Raw genomic sequence first — 23,566 nt, 5'->3', positions numbered from 1 at the left:
TCTCCATACCCCTTGATCCCTTTAGCCGTAAGTGACATATCTAACTCCCTCTTGAATATATCCAATAAACTGGCATCAACAACTCTCTGCGGCAGGGAATTCCACAGGTTCTCCTCATCTCAGTTCTAAATGGCCTACCCCGTATCCTAACACTGTGTCCACTGGTTCTGGACTTCCCCAACATCGGGAACATTCTTCCCGCATCTAACCTGTCCCGTCCCGTCAGAATCTTAAATGTTTCTATGAGATCACCTCTCATCCTTCTAAACTCCAGTGTATAAAGTCCCAGTTGATCCAGTCTCTCCTCATATGTCAGTCCAGCCATCCCTGGAATCAGTCTGGTGAACATTCGCTGCACTCCCTCAATAGCAAGAACGTCCTTCCTCATATTAGGAGACCAAAACTGAACACAATATTCCAGGTGAGGCCTCACCAAGGCCTTGTACAATTGCAGTAAGACCTCCCTGCTCCAATACTCAAATCCCCTAGTTATGAAGGCCAACATGCCATTTGCCTTCTTCACCGCCTGCACCTACATACCAACTTTCAAAGACTGATGAACCATGACACCCAGGTCCCGTTGCACCCCGCCTTTTCCTAATCTGCCGCCATTCAGATAATATTCTGCCTTTGTGTTTTTGCCACCAAAGTGGATAACCTCACATTTATTCACATAATACTGCATCTGCCATGCATTTGCCCACTCGCCTAACCTGTCCAAATCACCCTGCAGCCTCTTAGCATCCTCCTCACAGCTCACACTGCCACCCAGTTTAGTGTCATCTGCAAACTTGGAGATATTACACTCAATTCCTTCATCCAAATCATTAATGTATATTGTAAAGAGCTGGGGTCCCAGCACTGAGCCCTGCGGCACTCCACTAGGCACTGGCTCCCATTCCAAAAAGGACCCGTTTATCCCGACTCTCTGCTTCCTGTCTGCCAACCAATTCTCAATCCACACCAGTACATTACCCCCAATACCATGTGCTTTGATTTTGCACACCAATCTCTTATGTGGGACCTTGTCAAAGGCCTTTTGAAAGTCCAAATATACCACATCCACTGGTTCTCCTTTGTCCACTCTACTAGTGACATCCTCAAAAAATTCCAGAAGATTTGTCAAGCATGATTTCCCTTTCATAAATCCATGCTGACTTGGACCAATCCTGTCACTGCTTTCCAAATGCGCTGCTATTTCATCCTTAATAATTGATTCCAACATTTTCCCCACTACTGATGTCAGGCTAACCGGTCTATAATTACCCGTTTTCTCTCTCCCTCCTTTTTTAAAAAGTGTTGTTACATTAGCTACCCTCCAGTCCATAGGAACTGATCAAGAGTCGATATACTGTTGGAAAATGATCACCAATGCATCCACTATTTCTAGGGTCACTTCCTTAAGTACTCTGGGATGCAGACAATCAGGCCCCGGGGATTTATCGGCCTTCAATCCCATCAATTTCCCCAACACAATTTCCTGCCTAATAAGGATATCCTTCAGTTCCTCCTTCTCACTCCACCTTCGGTCTCCTCGTACTTACAGAAGGTTATTTGTGTCTTCCTTCGTGAAGACAGAACCTAAGTATTTGTTCAATTGGTCTGCCATTTCTTTGTTCCCCATTATAAATTCACCTGAGTCCGACTGCAAGGGATCTACGTTTGTCTTCACTAATCTTTTTCTCTTCACATATCTATAGAAACTTTTGCAGTCAGTTTTTATGTTCCCAGCAAGCTTCCTCTCGTACTCTAATTTCCCCCTCCTAATTAAACCCTTTGTCCTCCTCTGCTGAATTCTAAATTTCTCTCAGTCCTCAGGTTTGCTGCTTTTTCTGGCCAATGTATATGCCTCTTCCTTGGATCTAATACTATCCTTAATTTCCCTTGTTAGCCACGGTTGAACCACCTTCCCTGTTTTATTTTTACTCCAGACAGGGATGTACAACTGTTGGAGTTCATGTGATCTATAAATGTTTGCCATTGCCTATCCACCGTCCACCCTTTAAGTATTATTTGCGAGTCTATTCTAGCCAATTCACGCCTCATGCCGTCGAAGTTAGCTTTCCTTAAGTTCAGGACCCTAGTTTCTGAATTAACTGTATCACTCTCCATCTTAATAAAGAATTCTACCATATTATGGTCACTCTTCCCCAAGGGGCCTCGCACAACAAGATTGCTAATTAGTCCCTTCTCATTGCACATCACCCAGTCTTGGATGGCCAGCTCTCTAGTTGGTTCCTCGACGTATTGGTCAAGAAAACCATCCCTAATACACTCCAAGAAATCCTCCTCCACCGCATTGCTACCAGTTTGGTTAGCCCAATTTATATGTAAATTAAAGTCTCCCCAGTCTCTCACTCTCCCCAGTCTCTCTCTCACTCTCCTCCAGTCTCTCTCTCACTCTCCCCAGTCTCTCTCTCACTCTCCCCAGTCTCTCTCACTCTCCTCAGTCTCTCTCTCTCTCACTCTCCCCAGTCTCTCTCTTTTTCTCTCTCCCCAGTCTCTTTCTCTCTCCCCAGTCTCTCTCTCTCTCCCCAGTCTCTCTCACTCTCCCCAGTCTCTCTCACTCTCACTCTCCCCAGTCTCTCTCACTCTCCCCAGTCTCTCTCACTCTCCCCAGTCTCTCTCTCTCTCGTTCTCCCAGTCTCTCTCGTTCTCCCCAGTCTCTCTCTCTCTCACTCTCCCCAGTCTCTCTCTCTCTCACTCTCCCCAGTCTCTCTCTCTCTCTCACTCTCCCCAGTCTCTCTCTCTCGCTCTCCCCAGTCTCTCTCTCTCGCTCTCCCCAGTCTCTCTCTCGCACTCTCCCCAGTCTCTCTCTCTCACTCTCCTCAGTCTCTCTCTCTCTCACTCTCCCCAGTCTCTTTCTCTCTCCCCAGTCTCTCTCTCTCTCCCCAGTCTCTCTCTCTCTCACTATCTCCAGTCTCTCTCTCACTCTCCTCCAGTCTCTCTCTCACTCTCCTCCAGTCTCTCTCTCGCTCTCCCCGGTCTCGTTCACTCCCCGGTCTCTTTCTCTCACTCCCCCGGTCTCTCTCTGTCTCCCCAGTCTCCCTCTGTGTCATGTATTCAACTATCATTGTAGCCCATGTATAAGCTGACCTAAGTTGTACACCTTGAGAACATTGACCACAAGGCGGTGAGCTTGTGGGAGACACTCCTAACCTGGATTTTCAGGTATAAAAGGGGAATCTCCATCCACCTTCATCACTTGAGGTCTTGGTAATAAAGGTAACTGGTCACAGAGTGACCTTCTCTCAAGTATGGGCCTCGTGTGCATTTATACTGTATAGTAAGGACATATCATTGGCGACGAGAAACTGGGATTTAAACCACGCGAGCATGGCCACTAGCAGCACTGAAGAGAGGTACTGTGTTAGTGATGATTGGGACGACTTTATTGAGAGAAGACAGCAAAGTTTTGTCATAAGGAATGGTTGGGACAGGATTCGGCTGACAAACGCAGGGCTCATCTTCTGACGGTTTGTCGATCCAGAACGTACTCCCTGATGAAGGACTTTCTAGCCAGAGAAGCCGGCGGACAAGACATTCGAAGAGCTCAGTAAGTTGATCGGGGAACACCTTAAACCGGCGAGCAGCATGCACATGGCGAGACACCGGTTTTACACGCACCGGCGGCGAGAAGGGCAAAGTGTTCCTGACTTCGTGGCAGATCTCCGGCGACTGGCTAGCCAATGTAAGTTCACAGATGCATGCACAGCAGAGATGCTGTGAGACTTTTTTGTTGAGGGCATCGGGCACGCTGGGGTTTTCAGGAAACTGATTGGGACCAAAGACTTGACATTGGAAGCGGCGGCTCTGATAGCCCAGACATTTATCTCGGGGGAGGAAGAGACTGAATGATGTATGCCAAAAATCTTGGCTCAAATGTGGCAAACGACCAGTGAGTCAACATTGTTAACGCGGCACACAGTTCTCGAGGCAGACAAGGGCAGTCGGACATGCCCGAGCATGTAGTCGAACCCAAAGGGGGAATTCAACAGAGACAATGGCTAGCTGAATGGCGATTCATGCCATCGCAATGGACAATGCGGCCAGTAATGGGGCCATCAACATCTGTTAATGGTGTGCTTAAGGACAGTTACAGAGACAGTCAGAAACGATCGACTGGTAATGGGCCTTTTGTTTCCAACAACGGGGCCTCCAGCTCATGCTGGAGGTGTGGAGCCAAACACCCAGCCAGAGCTTGCAGGTATCAGCAATATATCTGCAGAAACTGCAACGTCAGCGGTCACTTGGCGCGTATGTGCAGGAAACATAGAAACATACAAACATAGAAAATAGGTGCAGGAGTAGGCCATTCGGCCTTCTGAGCCTGCACCGCCATTGAATGAGTTCATGGCTGAACATGCAACTTCAGTACCCCATTCCTGCTTTCTCGCCATACCCCTTGATCCCCCTAGTAGTAAGGACTACATCTAACTCCTTTTTGAATATATTTAGTGAATTGGCCTCAACAACTTTCTGTGGTAGAGAATTCCACAGGTTCACCACTCTCTGGGTGAAGAAGTTTCTCCTCATCTCGGTCCTAAATGGCTTACCCCTTATCCTTAGACTGTGACCCCTGGTTCTGGACTTCCCCAACATTGGGAACATTCTTCCTGCATCTAACCTGTCTAAACCCGTCAGAATGTTCAACATTTCTACAAGATCCCCTCTCATTCTTCTGAACTCCAGTGAATACAAGCCCAGTTGATCCAGTCTTTCTTGATATGTCAGTCCCGCCATCCCGGGAATTAACCTGGTGAACCTTCGCTGCACTCCCTCAATAGCAAGAATGTCTTTCCTCAAGTTAGGAGACCAAAACTGTACACAATACTCCAGGTGTGGCCTCACCAAGGCCCTGTACAACTGTAGTAACACCTCCCTGCCCCTGTACTTAAATCCCCTCGCTATGAAGGCCAACATGCCATTTGCTTTCTTAACCGTCTGCTGTACCTGCATGCCAATCTTCAATGACTGATGTACCATGACACCCAGGTCTCATTGCACCTCCCCTTTTCCTAATCTGTCACCATTCAGATAATGGTCTGTCTCTCTGTTTTTACCACCAAAGTGGATAACCTCACATTTATCCACTTCATCTGCCATGTATTTGCCCACTCACCTAGCCTATCGAAGTCACTTTGCAGCCTCATAGCATCCTCCTCACAGCTCACACTGCCACCCAAATTTGGAGATACTACATTTAATCCCCTCATCTAAATCATTAATGTACAATGTAAATAGCTGGGGCCCCAGCACAGAACCTTGCGGTACCCCACTAGTCACTGCCTGCCATTTTGAAAAGTATCCATTTACTCCTACTCTTTGCTTCCTGTCTGCCAACCAGTTCTCAATCCACGTCAGCACACTACCCCCAATCCCATGTGCTTTAACTTTGCACATTAATCTCTTGTGTGGGACCTTGTCGAAGCCTTCTGAAGGTCCAAAGACACAACATCAAGTGGTTCTCCCTTGTCCACTCTACTGGAAACATCCTCAAAAAATTCCAGAAGATTTGTCAAGCATGATTTCCCTTTCACAAATCCATGCTGACTTGGACCTATCATGTTACCTCTTTCCAAATGCGCTGCTATGACATCCTTAATAATTGATTCCATCATTTTACCCACTACCGATGTCAGGCTGACCGGTCTATAATACCCTGTTTTCTCTCTCCCTCCTTTTTTAAAAAGTGGTGTTACATTGGCTACCCTCCACTCCATAGGAACTGATCCAGAGTCTATGGAATGTTGGAAAATGACTATCAATGCATCCGCTATTTCCAAGGCCACCTCCTCAAGTACTCCGGGATGCAGTCCATCAGGCCCTGGGGATTTATCGACCTTCAATCCCATCAATTTCCCCAACTAAATTTCCCAACTAATAAGGATTTCCCTCACTTGCTCCTTCTTACCAGACCCTCTGACCCCTTTTATATCCGGAAGGTTGTTTGTGTCCTCCTTAGTGAATACCGAACCAAAGTACTTGTTCAATTGGTCTGCCATTTCTTTGTTCCCCGTTATGACTGCTCCTGATTCTGACTACAGGGGACCTACGTTTGTCTTTACTAACCTTTTTCTCTTTACATATCTATAGACGCTTTTGCAGTCCGTCTTAATGGTCCCTGCAAGCTTCCTCTCATACTCTATTTTCCCTGCCCTAATCAAATCCTTTGTCCTCCTCTGCTGAGTTCTAAATTTCTCCCAGTCCCCGGGTTCGCTGCTATTTCTGGCCAATTTGTATGCCACTTCCTTGGCTTTAATACTATCCCTGATTTCCCTTGATAGCCACGGTTGAGCCACCTTCCCTTTTTTATTTTTATGCCAGACAGGGATGTACAATTGTTGTAGTTCATCCATGCGGTCTCTAAATGTCTGCCATTGCCCATCCACTGTCAACCCCTTAAGTATCATTCGCCAGTCTATCCTAGCCAATTACCCTTCTTTAAGTTCTGGACCATGGTCTCTGAATTAACTGTTTCATTCTCCATCCTAATGTAGAATTCCACCATATTAGTGTCACTTTTCCCCAAGGGGCCTCGCACAACGAGATTGCTAATTAATCCTCTCTCATTACACAACACCCAGTCTAATATGGCCTCCCCCCTCCTCGACATATTGGTCTAGAAAACCATCCCTTATGCACTCCAGGAAATCCTCCTCCACCGTATTGCTTCCAGTTTGGTTAGCCCAATCTATATGCATATTAAAGTCACCCATAATAACTGCTGCACCTTTATTGCATGCACCCCTAATTTCCTGTTTGATGCCCTCCCCAACATCACTACTACTGTTTGGAGGTCTGTACACAACTTCCACTAATGTTTTTTGCCCTTTGGTGTTCTGCAGCTCGACCCATATAGATTCCACATCATCCAAGCTAATGTCCTTCCTAACTATTGCATTAATCTCCTCTTTAACCAGCAATGCTACCCCACCTCCTTTTCCTTTTATTCTATCCTTCCTGAATGTTGAATACCCTTGGATGTTGAGTTCCCAGCCCTGATCATCCCAATCACATCATATCTGGTAATATCTATTTGCACAGTTAATTCATCCACCTTATTACAGATACTTCTTGCATTAAGACACAAAGCCTTCAGGCTTGTTGTTTTAACACCCTTTGTCCTTTTAGAATTATGATGTAGTGTGGCCCTTTTTCTTTCTTGCCTTTGTTTACTCGGCCTTCCACTATTGCTTTTTACCTTTCTACCATCTGTTTTTGACTCCATATTACTTCGCCCTGCCTCTCTGCATAGGTTCCCATCCCCCTGCCATATTAGTTTAAACACTCCCGAACTGCATTCGCAAATGTTACCCCCAAGACATTAGTTCCAGTCTTGCCCAAATGCAGACTGTCCCTTTTGTACAGGTCCCACTTCCCCCAGAACTGGTTCCAATGTCCCAGGAATTTGAATCATTCCCTCTTGCACCACTGCTCAAGCCACGTATTTATTCTAACTATCCTGCTCCCTCTACTCTGATTAGCATGTGGCACTGGTTGCCATCCAGAGATTACTACCTTTGAGGTCCTACTTTTTAATTTAACTCCTGGCTCCCTAAATTCAGCTTGCCGCTTCTTACCTATATCGTTGGTACCTACATGTACCACGAGAACTGGCTGTTCACCCTCCCTCTCCAGAATGCTCTGCAGCTGCTCCGAGACATCCTTGACCCTTGCACCAGGGAGGCAACATACCATCCTGGAGTCTCTGTTGCGGCCTGCAGCCAGGTTGATGTACGACGAGGACGGGCCCGATGTCAGCCCTACGATGCCAAATGTATACTGTGGGTAATCGCTGGAAGCTGAAGTTCAGCAAGTTCATGTGAAGCACATATACAGTTCATATACCAGGACGACACCGATAATGATGAAAGTGCTCCTCAATGACATCCAAGTATTAACGGAGCTAAACAAGGGAGGCCAGCCAGCCCTGATGAGTATCAAACAGTTCAAAAGGTTGTGGGTGTCCAAGACCAGGAGGCCAAAATTATTGCCGATTGACGCACAGCTACCGAAAGATACAAAGGAGTTCATTCCGGTGCTAGGCAGCGCCACGGTAGTCATGACCCACAAAGATGTGGAGAACAGGTTGCCTCTCTGGATTGTCCCGGGGGATGGTCCCGCACTACTGAGGAGGAGTTGGCTTGCTGTCATGAATTGGAAATGGGACGATATCAGTGCAATTTCTTCTGTGGAGCGAGTATCATGCTCACAGGCCCTGGACAAATTTGACATTATTTCAACCCGGCATCAGCACTTTCATGGAGGCCAAGGTAATGATTCACATAAACCCGCTCGCCAGGCCAGTACACCACAAGGCCAGAGCGGTGCCATACGTGATGCGGGAAAAGATAGAATGCGAATTGGACCGCCTGCTGAGGGAAGGCATCATCTCGCCAGTCGAATTCAGTGACTGGGCGAGCCCGATTGTGCCGGTGCTCAAGGCGGATGGGTCGGTCAGGATATGTGGCGAATACAAGGCCACCATCAATCGGGTGTCACTCCAAGACCAGTACCCGCTACCGAGAGCGGAGGACCTCTTTGCGACGCTATCCGGTGGCAAACTTTTTTCAAAATTGGACCTGACCTCAGCTTACATGACCCAGGAGCTGGCGAGTGAGTCGAAGAAGCTGACCACCATCACGACACACAAGGGGTTGTTTGAGTATAACAGATGTCTGTTTGGGATTCGTTCAGCTGCCGCGATCTTTCAGCGAAATATGGAAAGCCTCCTCAAGTCGATTCCAAGGACGGTGGTTTTTCAAGACGACATCCTCATCACGGGTCGCGATACTGAAGAACACCTCTACAACCTGAAGGAGGTGCGACGCAGACTGGACCGGGTAGGGCTGCGACTGAAAAAGGTGAAGTGCATCTTCTTAGCTCCAGAGGTAGAATTCCTGCGGAGGAGGGTAGCAGCAGACGGGATCACACCCACTGCGTACAAAACGGAAGCGATCCAGAGAGCACCCAGACCCCGTAACACGATGGAGCTGCATTCGTTCCTGGGGCTCCTGAACTATTTTGGTAACTTTCTTCCCAAATTGAGCATGCTGTTAGAGCCGCTACACGTGCTCCTATGTAAAGGTCGCGATTGGGTCTGGGGGGACAGCCAGGAAAGGCCTTTTGATAGATCACGCAACTTGTTATGCTCCAACAATTTGTTAACGTTATATGACCCGTGTAAGAAACTTGTTCGAACGTGCGATGCGTCGTCCTATGGGGTCGGGTGTGTGTTGCAGCATGTGAATGCCAATGGTCAGTTACAGCCGGTAACTTATGCCTCCAGAAGTCTGTCCCAAGCAGAAAGAGACTACGGGATGGTGGAAAAGGAAGCGCTAACATGTGAATATGCAGTAAAAAAAATGCACCAGTACCTGTTTGGCAGGAAATTTGAGCTAGAGATAGATCACAAACCCCTAACATCCCTTTTGGCCGACAACAAGGCCATAAATGCGAATACATCGGCTCGGATACAGAGGTGGGCACTTACATTAGCCGCCTATGACTATACAATTCGGCATAGACCGGGCACTGAAAACTGCGCTGATGCACTCAGCAGGCTCCCACAAGCCACCACCGAGGGGGCAACTGAGCATGATGCTGAGATGGTCATGGCTGTTGAAGCTTTCGAAAGCGAAGGCTCACCTGTGACAGCCCGTCAGATTAAAGTCTGCACAAATAAAGACCCGCTACTGTCTTTAGTTAAGAAATGTGTCCTGACTGGGGACTGGGCAGCCACGTGTGGGGCATGCCCTGAGGAATTTAAACCATTTCATAGGCGCAAGGATGAACTCTCGATTCAGGTCGATTGCCTACTGTGGGGAAACCGAGTCGCCATGCCCCAGAGGCGCAGAGAGATGTTCATCAGAGAACTTCACAATGGGCACCCAGGCATTGTCATGATGAAGGCAATTTCCAGGTCACACGTTTGGTGGCCAGGGATAGATGCAGACCTGGAACTTTGTGTTCGCAGGTGCAACACGTGTGCTCAGCTGGGCAACGTACCCAGGGAAGCCCCCCTTAGCCCCTGGTCCTGGCCCGCCAAGCCATGGTCACGCATCCATGTGGACTACGCAGGTCCTTTCATGGGAAAAATGTTTTTGGTTGTCGTAGATGCCTGGGCTGAATGGATTGAGTGTGCCATTTTAAATTCAAGCACATCCTCTGAAAGTCTATGGACAATTTTCGCACCCATGGTCTTCCGAATGTCTTGGTCAGCGTCAATGGCCCGTGTTTCACAAACATTGAATTCCAGGACTTCATGGCAGGAAATGAAATCAACCATGTCAGAATGGCACCATTCAAGCCGACCTCAAACGGCCAGGCACAACGAGCAGTGCAGATAATCAAACAGGGGATGCTCAGAATCCAAGGGGGTTCCCTACAAGCCGCTTATCACGCCTCCTGTTGGCCAATAGATCCTGATCACACTTGCTCATGTGTTCCACCCGCAGAGCTGCTAATGAAAAGGACGCTCAAAACCAGGTTATCCCTTATACACCCTACTATGAAAGAAATTATTGAGAGCAGGCGTCAGTCACAATGTGACTATCATGACAGGAATGCGAGGGCGCGATGTATTGATGTCAATGACCCTGTTTTTATCCTTAATTACGCTGCAGGGCCCAAATGGCTTGCAGGCACTGAGATTGCGAAAGAGGGGAATAGGGTTTTGGTAGTTAATCTTACCAATGGACAAATCTGCCGCAAACACGTGGATCAAACTAAAAGGAGGTTCAGCAACCCCATAGAAGAAGCAGAAGAAGAATACAATGTCGAGTTTACTCTACCACTGGTGACCGAACACCGGAACCAAGTGGAGGAGAGCCCAGTCACTGTGGGCAGTCCGGACAGGCCTGAGACACCACAAACAGCAGACACTCAGGCCAGCGCCCAACAACCAGAGCCTCAACTCAGGCGCTCTACAAGGGAGACTTACAAGCTAAACCACCAGAGAGACTTAACCTGTGATCCCAATAAGACTTTGGGGGGGAGGTGATGGCATGTATTCACCTATCATTGTAACCCATGTATAAACTGACCTAAGTTGTACACTTTGAGAACATTGACCACAATGTGGGAGACACTCCTAACCTGGACTTTCAGGTATAAAAGGGGAAGCTCCACCCATCTTCATCACTCGAAGTCTTGATGATAAAGGTAACTGGTAACAGAGTGACCTTCTCTCAAGTATGGGCCTCGTGTGCATTTATACTGTATAGTAAGGACATATCACTCTGTCTCCCCAGTCTCTCCCTCTCTCTCTCCCCAGTCCCTCTCTCTTTCTCTCTCTCCCCAGTCTCTCTCTCCCTCTCTCTCTCTCTCTCCCCCCAGTCTCTCTCTCTCTCTCTCTCCCCAGTTTTACTCTCTCTCCCCAGTCCCTCTCTCTCTCCCCGGTCTCTCTCTCTCTCTCTCTCCCCCCAGTCTCTCTCTTTTCACTCTCTTTCCCCAGTCGCTCTCTCTCCCCAGTCTCTCTCTCTCCCGAGTCCATCTCTCCTCCAGTCTCTCTCTCTCTTCTCTCTCTCCCAGTCTCTCTCCCCCCATAGATTCCCTCTCCCAGTCTCTCTCTCTGCCCCCCCCCACCCCCCGCAGTCTCTCTCTCTCTCTCGCTCTCCCTCCCTCGTCTCTCTTTCTCTCCAGTCTCTCTCTCCCCAGTCTCTCTCTTTCCAGTCTCTCTCTCCCCCAGTCTCGCTCTCCCCCAGTCTCGCTCTCCCCCAGTCTCTCACTCTCTCCCAGTCTCTCTCAGTCCCTCCCTCGATGTCCACTCTCTCTCAGAAAGCCGCGAAAATGCTGCTGTAGATAATTACAGTGATATTCTAGGCAAAAGTCCTGGAGAGGTAGCAGGCTCAGGCTCGAGCAGCAGACAAGGCAGGCAGCAATGAACTCCAGGTTCGGCAATGTGTTTCGACTCTACTTCCAGTTTCCTCATACATCGTATTGCGCATGCCGACCAGATCGAGCGTGCATAAGCAAAAAGAGACGGAGTCCAAGGCGCGCATGCGCAGAAGGGCACAAATATGTTCGTACAGATAATCACTCCGTTTTAAAAACATTGCTCAGGCCCTGCCCACAAAACTGACCATGCCCTCAGGGTGAATTAATAATTGGGAGTTTCTGCTAATTGCGCTCATTTGCAGGCATTCGAGAAAGCTCCAAAAGTTAAGCTGGAATTTTTGAGCGCAAGAACACTAATAGATACGTTTTGAAAGGTTTAGAATGATTTTTTATTAATTTACTAACTAACTGACCACTGCACTCCAATCTAACTAAAAATAGTTTTGTATATTTTTTTTAAATCATTTTCAGGAATTTAAAATCAGGTTACACACAGATAGTTGACACTGTGATTAAAAATGCTTATTTTTGTGATAAACCCATTTTCAGGTGTATAAACCAAACTTAACCAAGTTGCACCTCTAAAATATATCAAGGATTATTTTTTAAAGCAAATTTTAAAAAAAATTTATGTGTTAAAACTTTGCCCAATTGCACTGGTTCATGATTTTGCGTCTTGTGATATGCAAGTAGGTTTGAGCGGAAACTTTGGCGGGGGAAAAACACTTTTCAAAACAGGCGCAATTTGCGCCGGAATCTTTGATTGCGCCCAAAATGGAAACTCTATCCCATTAGATATCATCATTACATTTAATATGTAATATGCTATTAATAATGGATATGGTATGGATATTTAGTAGATTGCTACAGATTTTATTTCTGCATAATATGTGTTCTAATTCATGAAATCCATAAATCAACTGAAATGTATTGCCCTTTCCATAGTCTTTTATGATATCTTGAATGAATTTGGTAAATGGTGGGACAATTAATTCACAATTGTGACACTTTGTCAATTAGGACATCCAACCATGGGTGGACCGATGCAGAGAATGACTCCTCCACGGGGGATGGTTCCTCCCTTAGGACCACAGGTAATTAGTAACTGTGTTTATATTATTAGCTGTATGCATCTTTGCAGATGTTAAAGTTTATAAGGCCAAAATTCAGGGTCCGGATTCAGCCTGTTACCCCGTTTAGCGGCGGCCATGCGGTGGAATCGAGTGGACACCATGTTGCAATCCACTGGCAGCCACGATCCAAATTCACCTCGGGGATTTTTCGGGCGGTCCCCTCTTCCGCCCCGCTGCTGCCAACCGCTCCAAGCGCATCATCAAAGCGCGCACCGCCAATCTTCTGCACCTCCATCCAACTCCGCGTGAAATTTACCTGAAAAAAATCGACGATCCGTCGCGTGGTACCCCCGACAGGTTTTTCTGTCACTGCACCTGGTTTCTTGTGTGTGAGCCACGGCAGCGCAGCGGCTCTTCAAGGGGAGGGTGCACTGCCACGGCCGCCATGCTTTTTTTTGCCGGCAGACTTCCCGATCGGCCAGACAATTATGGCCCCGGGTTTGGCCGGGCCGCTAACAGGCAGTCTGGCACGCCCTCTTAGGTGCCAGGCCATTGGCCCGGCCGAAACCCTTCCTAGTGGCCCAGTGGCTGAACCTAAAGAATCGCTGCTTCTCTCCCTTTTAAATGAGTGACAGTGGCGGAGACTCTGTCCCGCCCCCACTTCCAGTCCTCACTAGCACTTACCGCCGCACTTCGTGCCCGATCCGAAAAAAACAGCAAAGAGGAGTAAATCGATCGAGAGCCCGCCTCATTGCAGCCAACAGTAAAAACATCAAAAAAAAAGGTAGGTGCGCCAGCTTTCTGGTGGGCCTGAATTTCGGCCCCTATGAATTAATTGGTCAGAAATGCATTATATTTATTCATAATTTGCTAAGTTATATGTATTTCAAAAAATTGTGTCTGGCAAGTCATCTATCTTTCGATGTAGGTGTGAAGGTTTATGTTTCCACTGAACTTATTGTATTATTCATGTTAAAAACACAAGGCCACAGTCCTAGAATTCTCCGAGGGGAATCATTAACCTACTTTCCTTTCTTTCCCCCCTTCCTCTCTGGTTTTTCTTTTCTTTATGGTAGTCTGACCCTTGGTTATCATTGCAGAGTTACGGAGGAGGAATGAGGCCGCCGCTGAATGCTTTAGGTGGTCCAGGCATGCCTGGAATGAACATGTAAGTAAAATCATGAACTCCTCTTGCAAGTAGCCTTTCACAGAAAAACATTAACTAGGAAATAGAACATGGATATAAATGAACCAGAATTAAAGCAAACAATTGTTTAATTTGTACCCTAAACTACATTAATTAATTTTATTGCTTGTTTTAAGCACATAAGAACTAGGAGTAGGAGTAGGCCATTTGGCCCCTCAAGCCTGCTCCGCCATTTAAAAAGATCATGGCTGATCTGCCCATAGGCTCAGCTCCACTTCCCTGCCCACTCCCCATAACCCTTTACTCCCTTATCACTCAAAAATCTGTCTATCTCTGCCTTAAATATATTCAATGACCCAGCCTCCACAGTTCTCTAGGGCAGAGAATTCCATAGATTTACAACCTCTGAGAGAAGTAATTTCTCCTCATCTCAGTTTTAAGTGGGCGGCCCCTTATTCTGAGAATATGTCCCCTAGTTTTAGTTTCTCCTATGAGTGGAAATATCCTCTCTGCATCTGTTGTGTAGGCATGCCCGTTCACTGTGTGATGTCTGTACCACTGTCATGCAACATTGAACGTGCCCTTGTACTGTACACACCTTACCGGTACACTAGAGGGTGCTGTTGCTGGAGACCCAGGGGTTGCCTGCACACGGCAGGTAACCCAGTATAAAAAGGAACACACAGCTTGTTGTCAGCACTCAGGAGCTGCTAATAAAGGACTGCAGGTCTGCAGAGTTAAAGCACCATACCCTGCCTCGTGGAGTCATTACGAAAGGTGCCTACATACACCACAGCATCCACCTTGTCGAGTCCCATCATTATCTTGTATGTTTCAATAAGATCATCTCTCATTCTTCTGAACTCCAATGAGTATAGGCCCAACCTACTCAACCTATCTTCATAAGTCAACTCTCTCATCTTCACAATCAACCTAGTGAACCTTCTGTGAACAAGCCTCCAATGCAAGTATATCCTTTCTTAAATACAGAGACCAAAACTGTACACAGTACTCCAGTTGTGGTCTCACGAATACCCTGTACAGTTGTGTAATGAATGCAATGACTCACAAGACTTGTTACTGCAAACTGCCTCAGGTGTAAACCTGATCCAACTTTATTTGCGCCCAAAGTAACCCGCGTGACATGGTACCCGCGCTTATATACCAGTGACCGTGCACGCGCGCGTACAGCCCGATGACCTCCGACAGTGGCGCCTCCCTGGTATCTGGTGACCCCAACCATAAATACATAACAACATCCCCTTTCAAGATCTTAATATCAGTCTTTTTACAAATTAAGATGGTCTGGGTCTTTCCGCTCACGAGTTGATCGTCTCAGTTCAACTTCAGTTCTAGACGAGCGTCCTGAGTCAGTTGTGACTGAAGGCTGAGTAACTGATCTGATGGGAGTGGTAATGACCACATCAGAGACTGGAGGTCCAGTTTCAATAATGACACCAAAATCCTCTGATGAATGAACATTGGTTGGTTGGTCATTGACTGCATCTTCCTCAAGTGGTTCCAGTTCATCCGTGTGCCACAGTTTTATCTGACCAACATGTTTCCTGCATGTTTGCCCATTCTTGAGCACGACAATAAACACTCTGTTACCCTCATTGGCTGTAACAGTACCGGCGATCCACTTTGGACCTTGACCATAGTTCAGTACATAAATCGGATCGTTGACAGAGATATCACAAGACACAGCAGCACGATCATGATACCCTTGATGACTTTGACGTCTGTTTTCAACACAGTCATTCAAATCGGGATGAACAAGAGAGATCTTGGTCTTGAGACTTCTCTTCATCAGTAGTTCAACAGGGAAGACCCCAGTAAGCGTATGAGGTCTGGTCCTGTAACTGAACCATATACAGGACAAACGAGTCAGCAGTGAACCCTGAGTTATACTCTGCTTGATCGTTTGAACAGCATGTTCTGCTTGACCATTAGAAGCAGGTTTAAATGGGGCTGACCACACATAGAAACATAGAAAATAGGTGCAGGAGTAGGCCATTCGGCCCTTCGAGCCTGCATCACCATTCAATAAGATCATGGCTGATCATTCCCTCAGTACCCCTTTCTTGTTTTCTCTCCATACCCCTTGATCCCCTTAGCCATAAGGGCCATATCTAACTCCCTCTTGAATATATCCAATAAACTGGCATCAACAACTCTCTGCAGCAGGGAATTCCACAGGTTAACAACTCTCTGAGTGAAGAAGTTTCTCCTCATCTCAGTCCTAAATGGCCTACCCTTATCCTAAGACTGTGTCCCCTGGTTCTGGACTTCCCCAACATCGGGAACATTCTACCCGCATCTAACCTGTCCCGTTCTGTCAGAATCTTATATGTTTCTATGAGATCCCCTCTCATTCTTCTAAACTCCAATGTATAAAAGCCCAGTTGATCCAGTCTCTCCTCATATGTCAGTCCTGCGATCCAGGAAATCAGTCTGGTGAACCTTCGTTGCACTCCCTCAATAGCAAGAATGTTCTTCCTCAGATTAGGAGACCAAAACAGAACACAATATTCCAGGTGAGGCCTCACCAAGGCCCTGTACAACTGCAGTAAGACCTCCTTGCTCCAATACTCAAATCCCCTAGCTATGAAGGCCAACATACCATTTGCCTTCTTCACCACCTGCTGTACCTGTATGCCAACTTTCAATGACTGATGAACCATGACACCCAGGTCTCGTTGCACCGACCCTTTTCCTAATTTGCTGCCATCCAGATAATATTCTATCTTCGCGTTTTTGCCCCCGAAGTGAATAACCTCACATTTATCCACATTATACTGCACCTGCCATGCATTTGCCCACTCACCTAACCTGTCCAAGTCACCCTGCAGCCTCCTAGCGTTCCCCTCACAGCTCACACCGCCATCCAGTTTAGTGTCATCTGCAAACTTGGAGATATAACCCTCAATTCCTTCATCCAAATCATTGATGTATATTGTAAAGAGCTGGGGTCCCAACACTAAGCCCTGTGGCACTCCACTAGTCACTGCCTGCCATTCTGAAAAGGACCCGTTTATCCCTACTCTCTGCTTCCTGTCTGCCAACCTGTTCTCTATGCACGTCAGTATATTACCCCCAATACCATGTGCTTTGATTTTGCACACCAATCTCTTGTGTGGGACCTTGTCAAAAGCCTTTTGAACCACATCCACTGGTTCTCCCTTGTCCACTCTATTAGTTACATCCTCAAAAAATTCCAGAAGATTTATCAAGCATGATTTCCCCTTCATAAATCCTTGCTGATTTGGACCGATCCTGTCACTGCTTTCCAAATGCGCTGCTATTTCATCTTTAATAATTGATTCCAACATTTTCCCCACTACTGATGTCAGGCTAATTGGTCTATAATTACCTGCTTTCACTCTTCCCCCCTTTTTCAAAAGTGGTGTTACATTAGCTACCCTCCAGTCCATAGGAACTGTTCCAGAGTCGATAGACTGTTGGAAAATGATCACCAATGCATCCACTATTTCTAGGCCCACTTCCTTAAGTACTCTGGGATATAGACAATCAGGCCCCAGGGATTTATTGGCCTTCAATCCCATCAATTTCCCTAACATATTCCCGCCTAATAAGGATATCCTTCAGTTCCTCCTTCTCACTAGACCCTCGATCCCCTAGTACTTCCGGAAGGTTATTTGTGTCTTCCTTCGTGAAGACAGAACCAAAGTATTTGTTCAATTGGTCTGCCATTTCTTTGCTCCCCATTATAAATTCACCTGAGTCCGACTGCAAGGGACCTACGTTTGTCTTCACTAATCTTTTTCTCTTCACATGTCTATCGAAGCTTTTGCAGTCAGTTTTTATGTTCCCGGCAAGCTTCTTCTCGTACTCTATTTTGCCCCTCTTAATTAAACCCTTGTCCTCCTCGGCTGAATTCTAAATTTCTCCAGTCCTCAGGTTTATTGCTTTTTCTGGCCAATTTATATGCCTCTTCCTTGGATTTAACACTATCCTTAATTTCCCTTGTTAGCCACGGTTGAACCACCTTCCCCATTTTATTTTTACTCCAGACAGGGATGTACAATGTTTAATACCATTGAGTTTCATGAACTCTTGAAACTCCAGACTTGTGAAGCAAGATCCATTGTCGCTCACAGCAAGGTCAGGCAAACCATGAGTAGCAAACATGACACAAAGCCTCTCAATAGTAGCTGTAGATGCACTGGATGACATAATAATACACTCTATCCACTTATGCATCCACCACAACAAAAAACAACTTTCCCAGGAAAGGGCCCGCAAAATCAATGTGGATCCTCGACCATGGTTTAGGTGGTCACGACCAAAGACTCAGCGGAGATTCCGCTGGTGCTTTACTTAGCTGCATGCAAGTATTGCACTGATGCACACATGATCCCAGATCGTCAATTCCAGGCCACCATACATGAGCCCTAGCAATGGCTTTTTATCATGACAATACCAGGATGAGTGCTGTGTAGTTCACGTACAAATTTCTCTCTACCTTTCTTAGGCATGACAACACGATTGGCCCACAGTAAACAATCTGACTAAATGGATAGTTCATCTTTGCGACGGTTGTAAGGTTTGGTCCCATCACACGTTTCCATAGGTATTGTAGACCAATCACCACTGAGGACACAACGTTTCACAACTGATAAAATAGGGTCATGGCTGGTCCAGATCCTAACTTGTTGAGCAATGACAGGTGTTCCTTCACTCTCAAAGGCATCCATTACTAACAGTAGATCTGCAGGTTGAGGCATCTCCATCTCAGGTGAGGGCAACGGCAGACAACTCAGTGCATCGGCACAATTCTCAGTGCCAGATCTATGACAAATAACATAATCATAGGCAGGCACCTCTGGATACGGGACGATGCATTGGTATTAATCCCTTTTATTACGCTCATAATAAAGGATGAAACTGAGGCCCCAAGTTTCCACACGATAAAAAACGGGCGCCCCTCTGAGCTGGGCGCCCGTTTTTCGCACCGAAAACGGCGCCGGAAAAAAAACGCGAGATGCTGGAGCGCCCTGCAGCTCCATGTCTGCTTGGCGCGGTGCCCAGGGGGCGGAGCCTACCACTCGCGCCGATTTTGTAAGTAGGATGGGGCGGGTACCATTTAAATTAGTTTTTATCCTGCCGGCAACCCTGCGCATGCGTGTTGGAGCGTTCGTGCACGCGCAGTGTGAAGGAAACATTGGCACTCGGCCATTTTTGTAGTTCTTTGTAGCTGTTTAATTTTTGAACATTTTTTAATAAAAGCACATTGCCATCAGCACATCAGCACTGAGGCTTCTTGCAGCAATGAGAAGGCTGCAGGAATCCTCAGAAAGTTGAGGCAGCCGTTTCCCGACGGCCTCCCCGCCCCTGACGTCGGGAATGGCTGCTGAACTTGTGAGGCTTCCTGCAGCATTCTCCCTGGCTGAAGCACTTTCACACAGGTAGGAACATGGTTTATTTAATCTTTTCTTTGCTTCTAAATTTTTATTCAGGTTGAATTTATTTGTATAATATTTGTATAAGTATAAATAAGGATTTATTGTAGAATTTAATGACTTCCCACCCCCCCTCCCCCTCCCCCCCCACCTCGTTCCGGACGCCTAATTTGTAACCTGCGCCTGATTTTTTTAATGTGTAGACAAGGTTTTTTCAGTTCTACAAAAATTTTCACTTGCTCCATTCTAAGTTAGTTTGGAGTACGTTTTCACTGTGGAAACTTTGAAATCAGGCGTCAGTGGCCGGACACGCCCCCTTTTGAAGAAAAAATTCTGTTCCAAAGTGAAACTGTTCTAACTGACTAGAACTGCAGAAAAAAAAATGTGGAGAATTGCGATTTCTAAGATAGTCCGTTCTCCACCAGTTGCTCCTAAAAATTAGGCGCAAATCATGTGGAAACTTGGGCCCTGAGTACTGTAAGGCAATGAGTAAGTGTGACCTTAGCTCCTTTAATTAGACTCCAGAGTGCAGGTACCGCATGGGAGGCCTGCTTATATACAGTGTTCCCAAGGGATGCTGGGATTCCTTGGGACTCCAACAGGTCGGCCCTCTGGTGGTGGTGTGATACAGGTTGCCAAGGGTTAAATACATAACATCACTCCCTCGTAAAGTCAATAGGACACTTATTTACAGGATGAGACGATCTGGGGCTTTTCGTTCCCTTATCGATCGTCTCAGTACAAAAGCAGGTGTGGGTGAGTTGGTTAGTTCTTCACTGGGCTGCTGAGCAGCTGGCCTTGCCGGGCTGCTGGCGATGGTGAGTTCGGCTTCGTGGTCAACCATGATGTCGGTTGCCACTTGTGTGTATGTTGGAGGATCGAAGTTGGTGGTGTCCTCTTCGGGTTGCTCGTAGCTGTTAGTGAACCGCAATTTGGTTTGGTCCGAATGTTTTCTGCATGTTAATCCATTGACCAATTTGACCTGAAACACCCTACTCCCTTCTTTGGATATGACCGTGCCAGTGAGCCATTTGGGACCATGTCCATAATTGAGTACAAAAACAGGGCCATTGACCTCAATATCGCGTGACAAGTTTGCGCGATCATGGTACATGCTTTGTTGATGCTGCCTGCCCTTGACGTGATCATGGAGATCAGGGTGGACAAGAGAGAGCCTTGTTTTGAGCGCCCTTTTCATGAGCAGCTCAGCTGGGGGAACCCCGGTGAGCGAGTGGGGTCTGGTGCGGTAGCTGAGCAGAACTCGGGACAGTCGGGTCTGCAGGGAGCCTTCCGACATGCGTTTCAATCTTTGCTTGATGGTTTGAACTGCCCATTCTGTCTGGCTATTGGATGTGGGCTTGAATGGAGCAGATGTGACGTGTTTGATCCCATTGCGGGTCATGAATTCCTTGAATTCAGCACTGGTGAAACATGGTCCATTGTCGCTGACAAGGACATCAGGCAGGCCGTGTGTGCCAAACATGGCTCGTAGGCTTTCGATGGAGGTGGTGGATGTGCTGACAGAAATTATTACACATTCAATCCATTTTGAATAAGCATCCAAGCATCCACAACAGCCAAGAACATTTTGTCTAGAAATGGGCCCACCTAGTCAATGTGGATCCTCGACCACAGTTTGTAGGGCCATGACCACAAACTTAGCGGTGCCTCTCTGGGTGCATTGCTCAGTTGAGAGCAAGTGTTGCACTGGCGCACGCATGATTCTAAATCTGAGTCGATGCCGGGCCACCACACATGGGATCTGGCTATGGGTTTCATCATTACAATGCCTGGGTGGGTGCTGTGTATGTCACGTATGAACGTTTCTCTGCCTTTCTTGGGCAAGACCACGTGATTACCCCACAAAAGACAGTCCGCCTGTAAGGACATTTCGTCTTTGCGCCTGTGGAATAATTTAATCTCTTCCTGCATCTTCGCTGGGATGTTGGACAATGGAGGTCACAGTTTTTTACCAGGGACAGTAAAGGATCCTGGCTGGTCCAGGTCCTGATCTGGCGGGCCGTAACGGGTGACTTTTCGTTTTCGAATGCATCCATCACCATGAGCAAGTCTGCAGGCTGTGCCATTTCCACCCCGGTGGTGGGCAATGGTAGCTGAGTGAGAACATCAGCGCAGTTCTCTGAGCCTGGTCTGTGGCGAATTACATAGTTGTATGCCGACAGCGTGAGCGCCCATCTTTGGATGCGGGCAGAGGCATTGGTATTACTCCCTTTGCTCTCTGAGAATAGCGATATGAGTGGCTTATGGTCAGTTTCAAGCTCAAACTTGAGATTAAACAAATACTGTTGCATTTTTTTCACCCCGTAAACGCACGCCAGAGCTTCTTTTTCAATCAGGCTGTAGGCCCTTTCAGCCTTGGACAGACTCCTGGACGCATAAGCGACCAGTTGCGAAATTCCCGATTCGTTAGCCTGTTGTAACACACACCTGACCCCGTATGATGATGCATCGCAAGCTAGCACTAATCGTTTACATGGGTAATACAGAACAAGCAGTTTGTTTGAACATAACAGATTTCTAGCTTTCTCAAAGGCAGCCTCTTGTGAATTCCCCATATCCAGTCATCTCCCTTGCGCAGTAGCACATGTAGGGGTTCTAGCAAGGTGCTTAACCCGGGTAGGAAATTACCGAAATAGTTGAGGAGTCCCAGGAACGACCGCAGCTCCGTCAGGTTCCGTGGTCGTGGTGCGTTCTTGATGGCCTCCGTCTTGGCATCAGTGGGTCTGAAGGCGTCTGCAGAACTCGATCTCTGGCGCCAGGAAAACACACTTCAAGCGTTTCAACCTGAGAACCACTCGATCAAGTCGACTTAGAACCTCATCCAGATTCTTCTACTGTTCGATGGTGTCCCGACCTGCGACCAGTATGTCGTCCTGGAAAACCACGGTGTGTGGAACCGACTTTAACAGGTTCTCCATGTTCCGTTGGAAAATTGCCGCAGCCAAATTAATCCCGAGCGGGCATGTGTTATAGATGAACAGACCTTTGTGCGTGTTGATGCAGTTGAAACATAGAAACAAAGAAGCATAGAAAATAGGTGCAGGAGTAGGCCATTCGGCCTTTCGAGCCTGCACCGCCATTGAATGAGTTCATGGCTGAACATGCAACTTCAGTACCCCATTCCTGCTTTCTCGCCATACCCCTTGATCCCCCTACTAGTAAGGACTACATATAACTCCTTTTTGAATATATTTAGTGAATTGGCCTCAACAACTTTCTGTGGTAGAGAATTCCACAGGTTCACCACTCTCTGGGTGAAGAGGTTTCTCCTCATCTCGGTCCTAAATGGCTTACCCCTTATCCTTAGACTGTGACCCCTGATTCTGGACTTCCCCAACATTGGGAACATTTTTCCTGCATCTAACCTGTCTAAACCCGTCAGAATTTTAAACATTTCTATGAGATCCCCTCTCATTCTTCTGAACTCCAGTGAATACAAGCCCAGTTGATCCAGTCTTTCTTGATATGTCAGTCCTGCCATCCCGGGAATCAGTCTGGTGAATCTTCGCTGCACTCCCTCAATAGCAAGAATGTCCTTCCTCAAGTTAGGAGACCAAAACTGTACACAATACTCCAGCTGTGGCCTCACCAAGGCCCTGTACAACTGTAGTAACACCTCCCTGCCCCTGTACTCAAATCCCCTCGCTATGAAGGCCAACATGCCATTTGCTTTCTTAACTGCCTGCTGTACCTGCATGCCAACCTTCAATGACTGATGTACCATGACACCCAGGTCTCGTTGCACCTTCCCTTTTCCTAATCTGTCACCATTCAGATAATAGTCTGTCTCTCTGTTTTTACCACCAAAGTGGATAACCTCACATTTATTCACATTATACTTCATCTGCCATGCATTTGCCCACTCACCTAACCTATCCAAGTCACTCTGCAGCCTCATAGCATCCTCCTCGCAGCTCACACTGCCACCCAACTTAGTGTCATCCGCAAATTTGGAGATACTACATTTAATCCCCTCGTATAAATCATTAATGTACAATGTAAACAGCTGGGGCCCCAGCACAGAACCTTGCGGTACCCCACTAGTCACTACCTGCCATTCT

General features: G+C 47.0%; 1 protein-coding gene across 4 annotated transcripts in view; it reads left to right on the top strand.

Moving 5' to 3' along the window:
• ssbp2b (single stranded DNA binding protein 2b) overlaps positions 1-23,566 on the top strand; it is an 810,931-nt gene that overhangs the window by 618,568 nt on the left and 168,797 nt on the right. For all 4 annotated transcript variants that reach the window (XM_070885543.1, XM_070885533.1, XM_070885522.1 and 1 more), the window contains 2 exons: positions 12,862-12,935; positions 14,015-14,082. In XM_070885543.1, the coding sequence (XP_070741644.1) occupies positions 12,862-12,935; positions 14,015-14,082 (142 nt within the window). The remainder of the gene's footprint in view (positions 1-12,861; positions 12,936-14,014; positions 14,083-23,566) is intronic.

This window comes from Pristiophorus japonicus, chromosome 1, assembly GCF_044704955.1.
Source record: "Pristiophorus japonicus isolate sPriJap1 chromosome 1, sPriJap1.hap1, whole genome shotgun sequence".
Classification (NCBI taxonomy): Eukaryota; Metazoa; Chordata; class Chondrichthyes; family Pristiophoridae; genus Pristiophorus; species Pristiophorus japonicus.
This window is presented reverse-complemented; position numbering and strand designations above follow the sequence as displayed.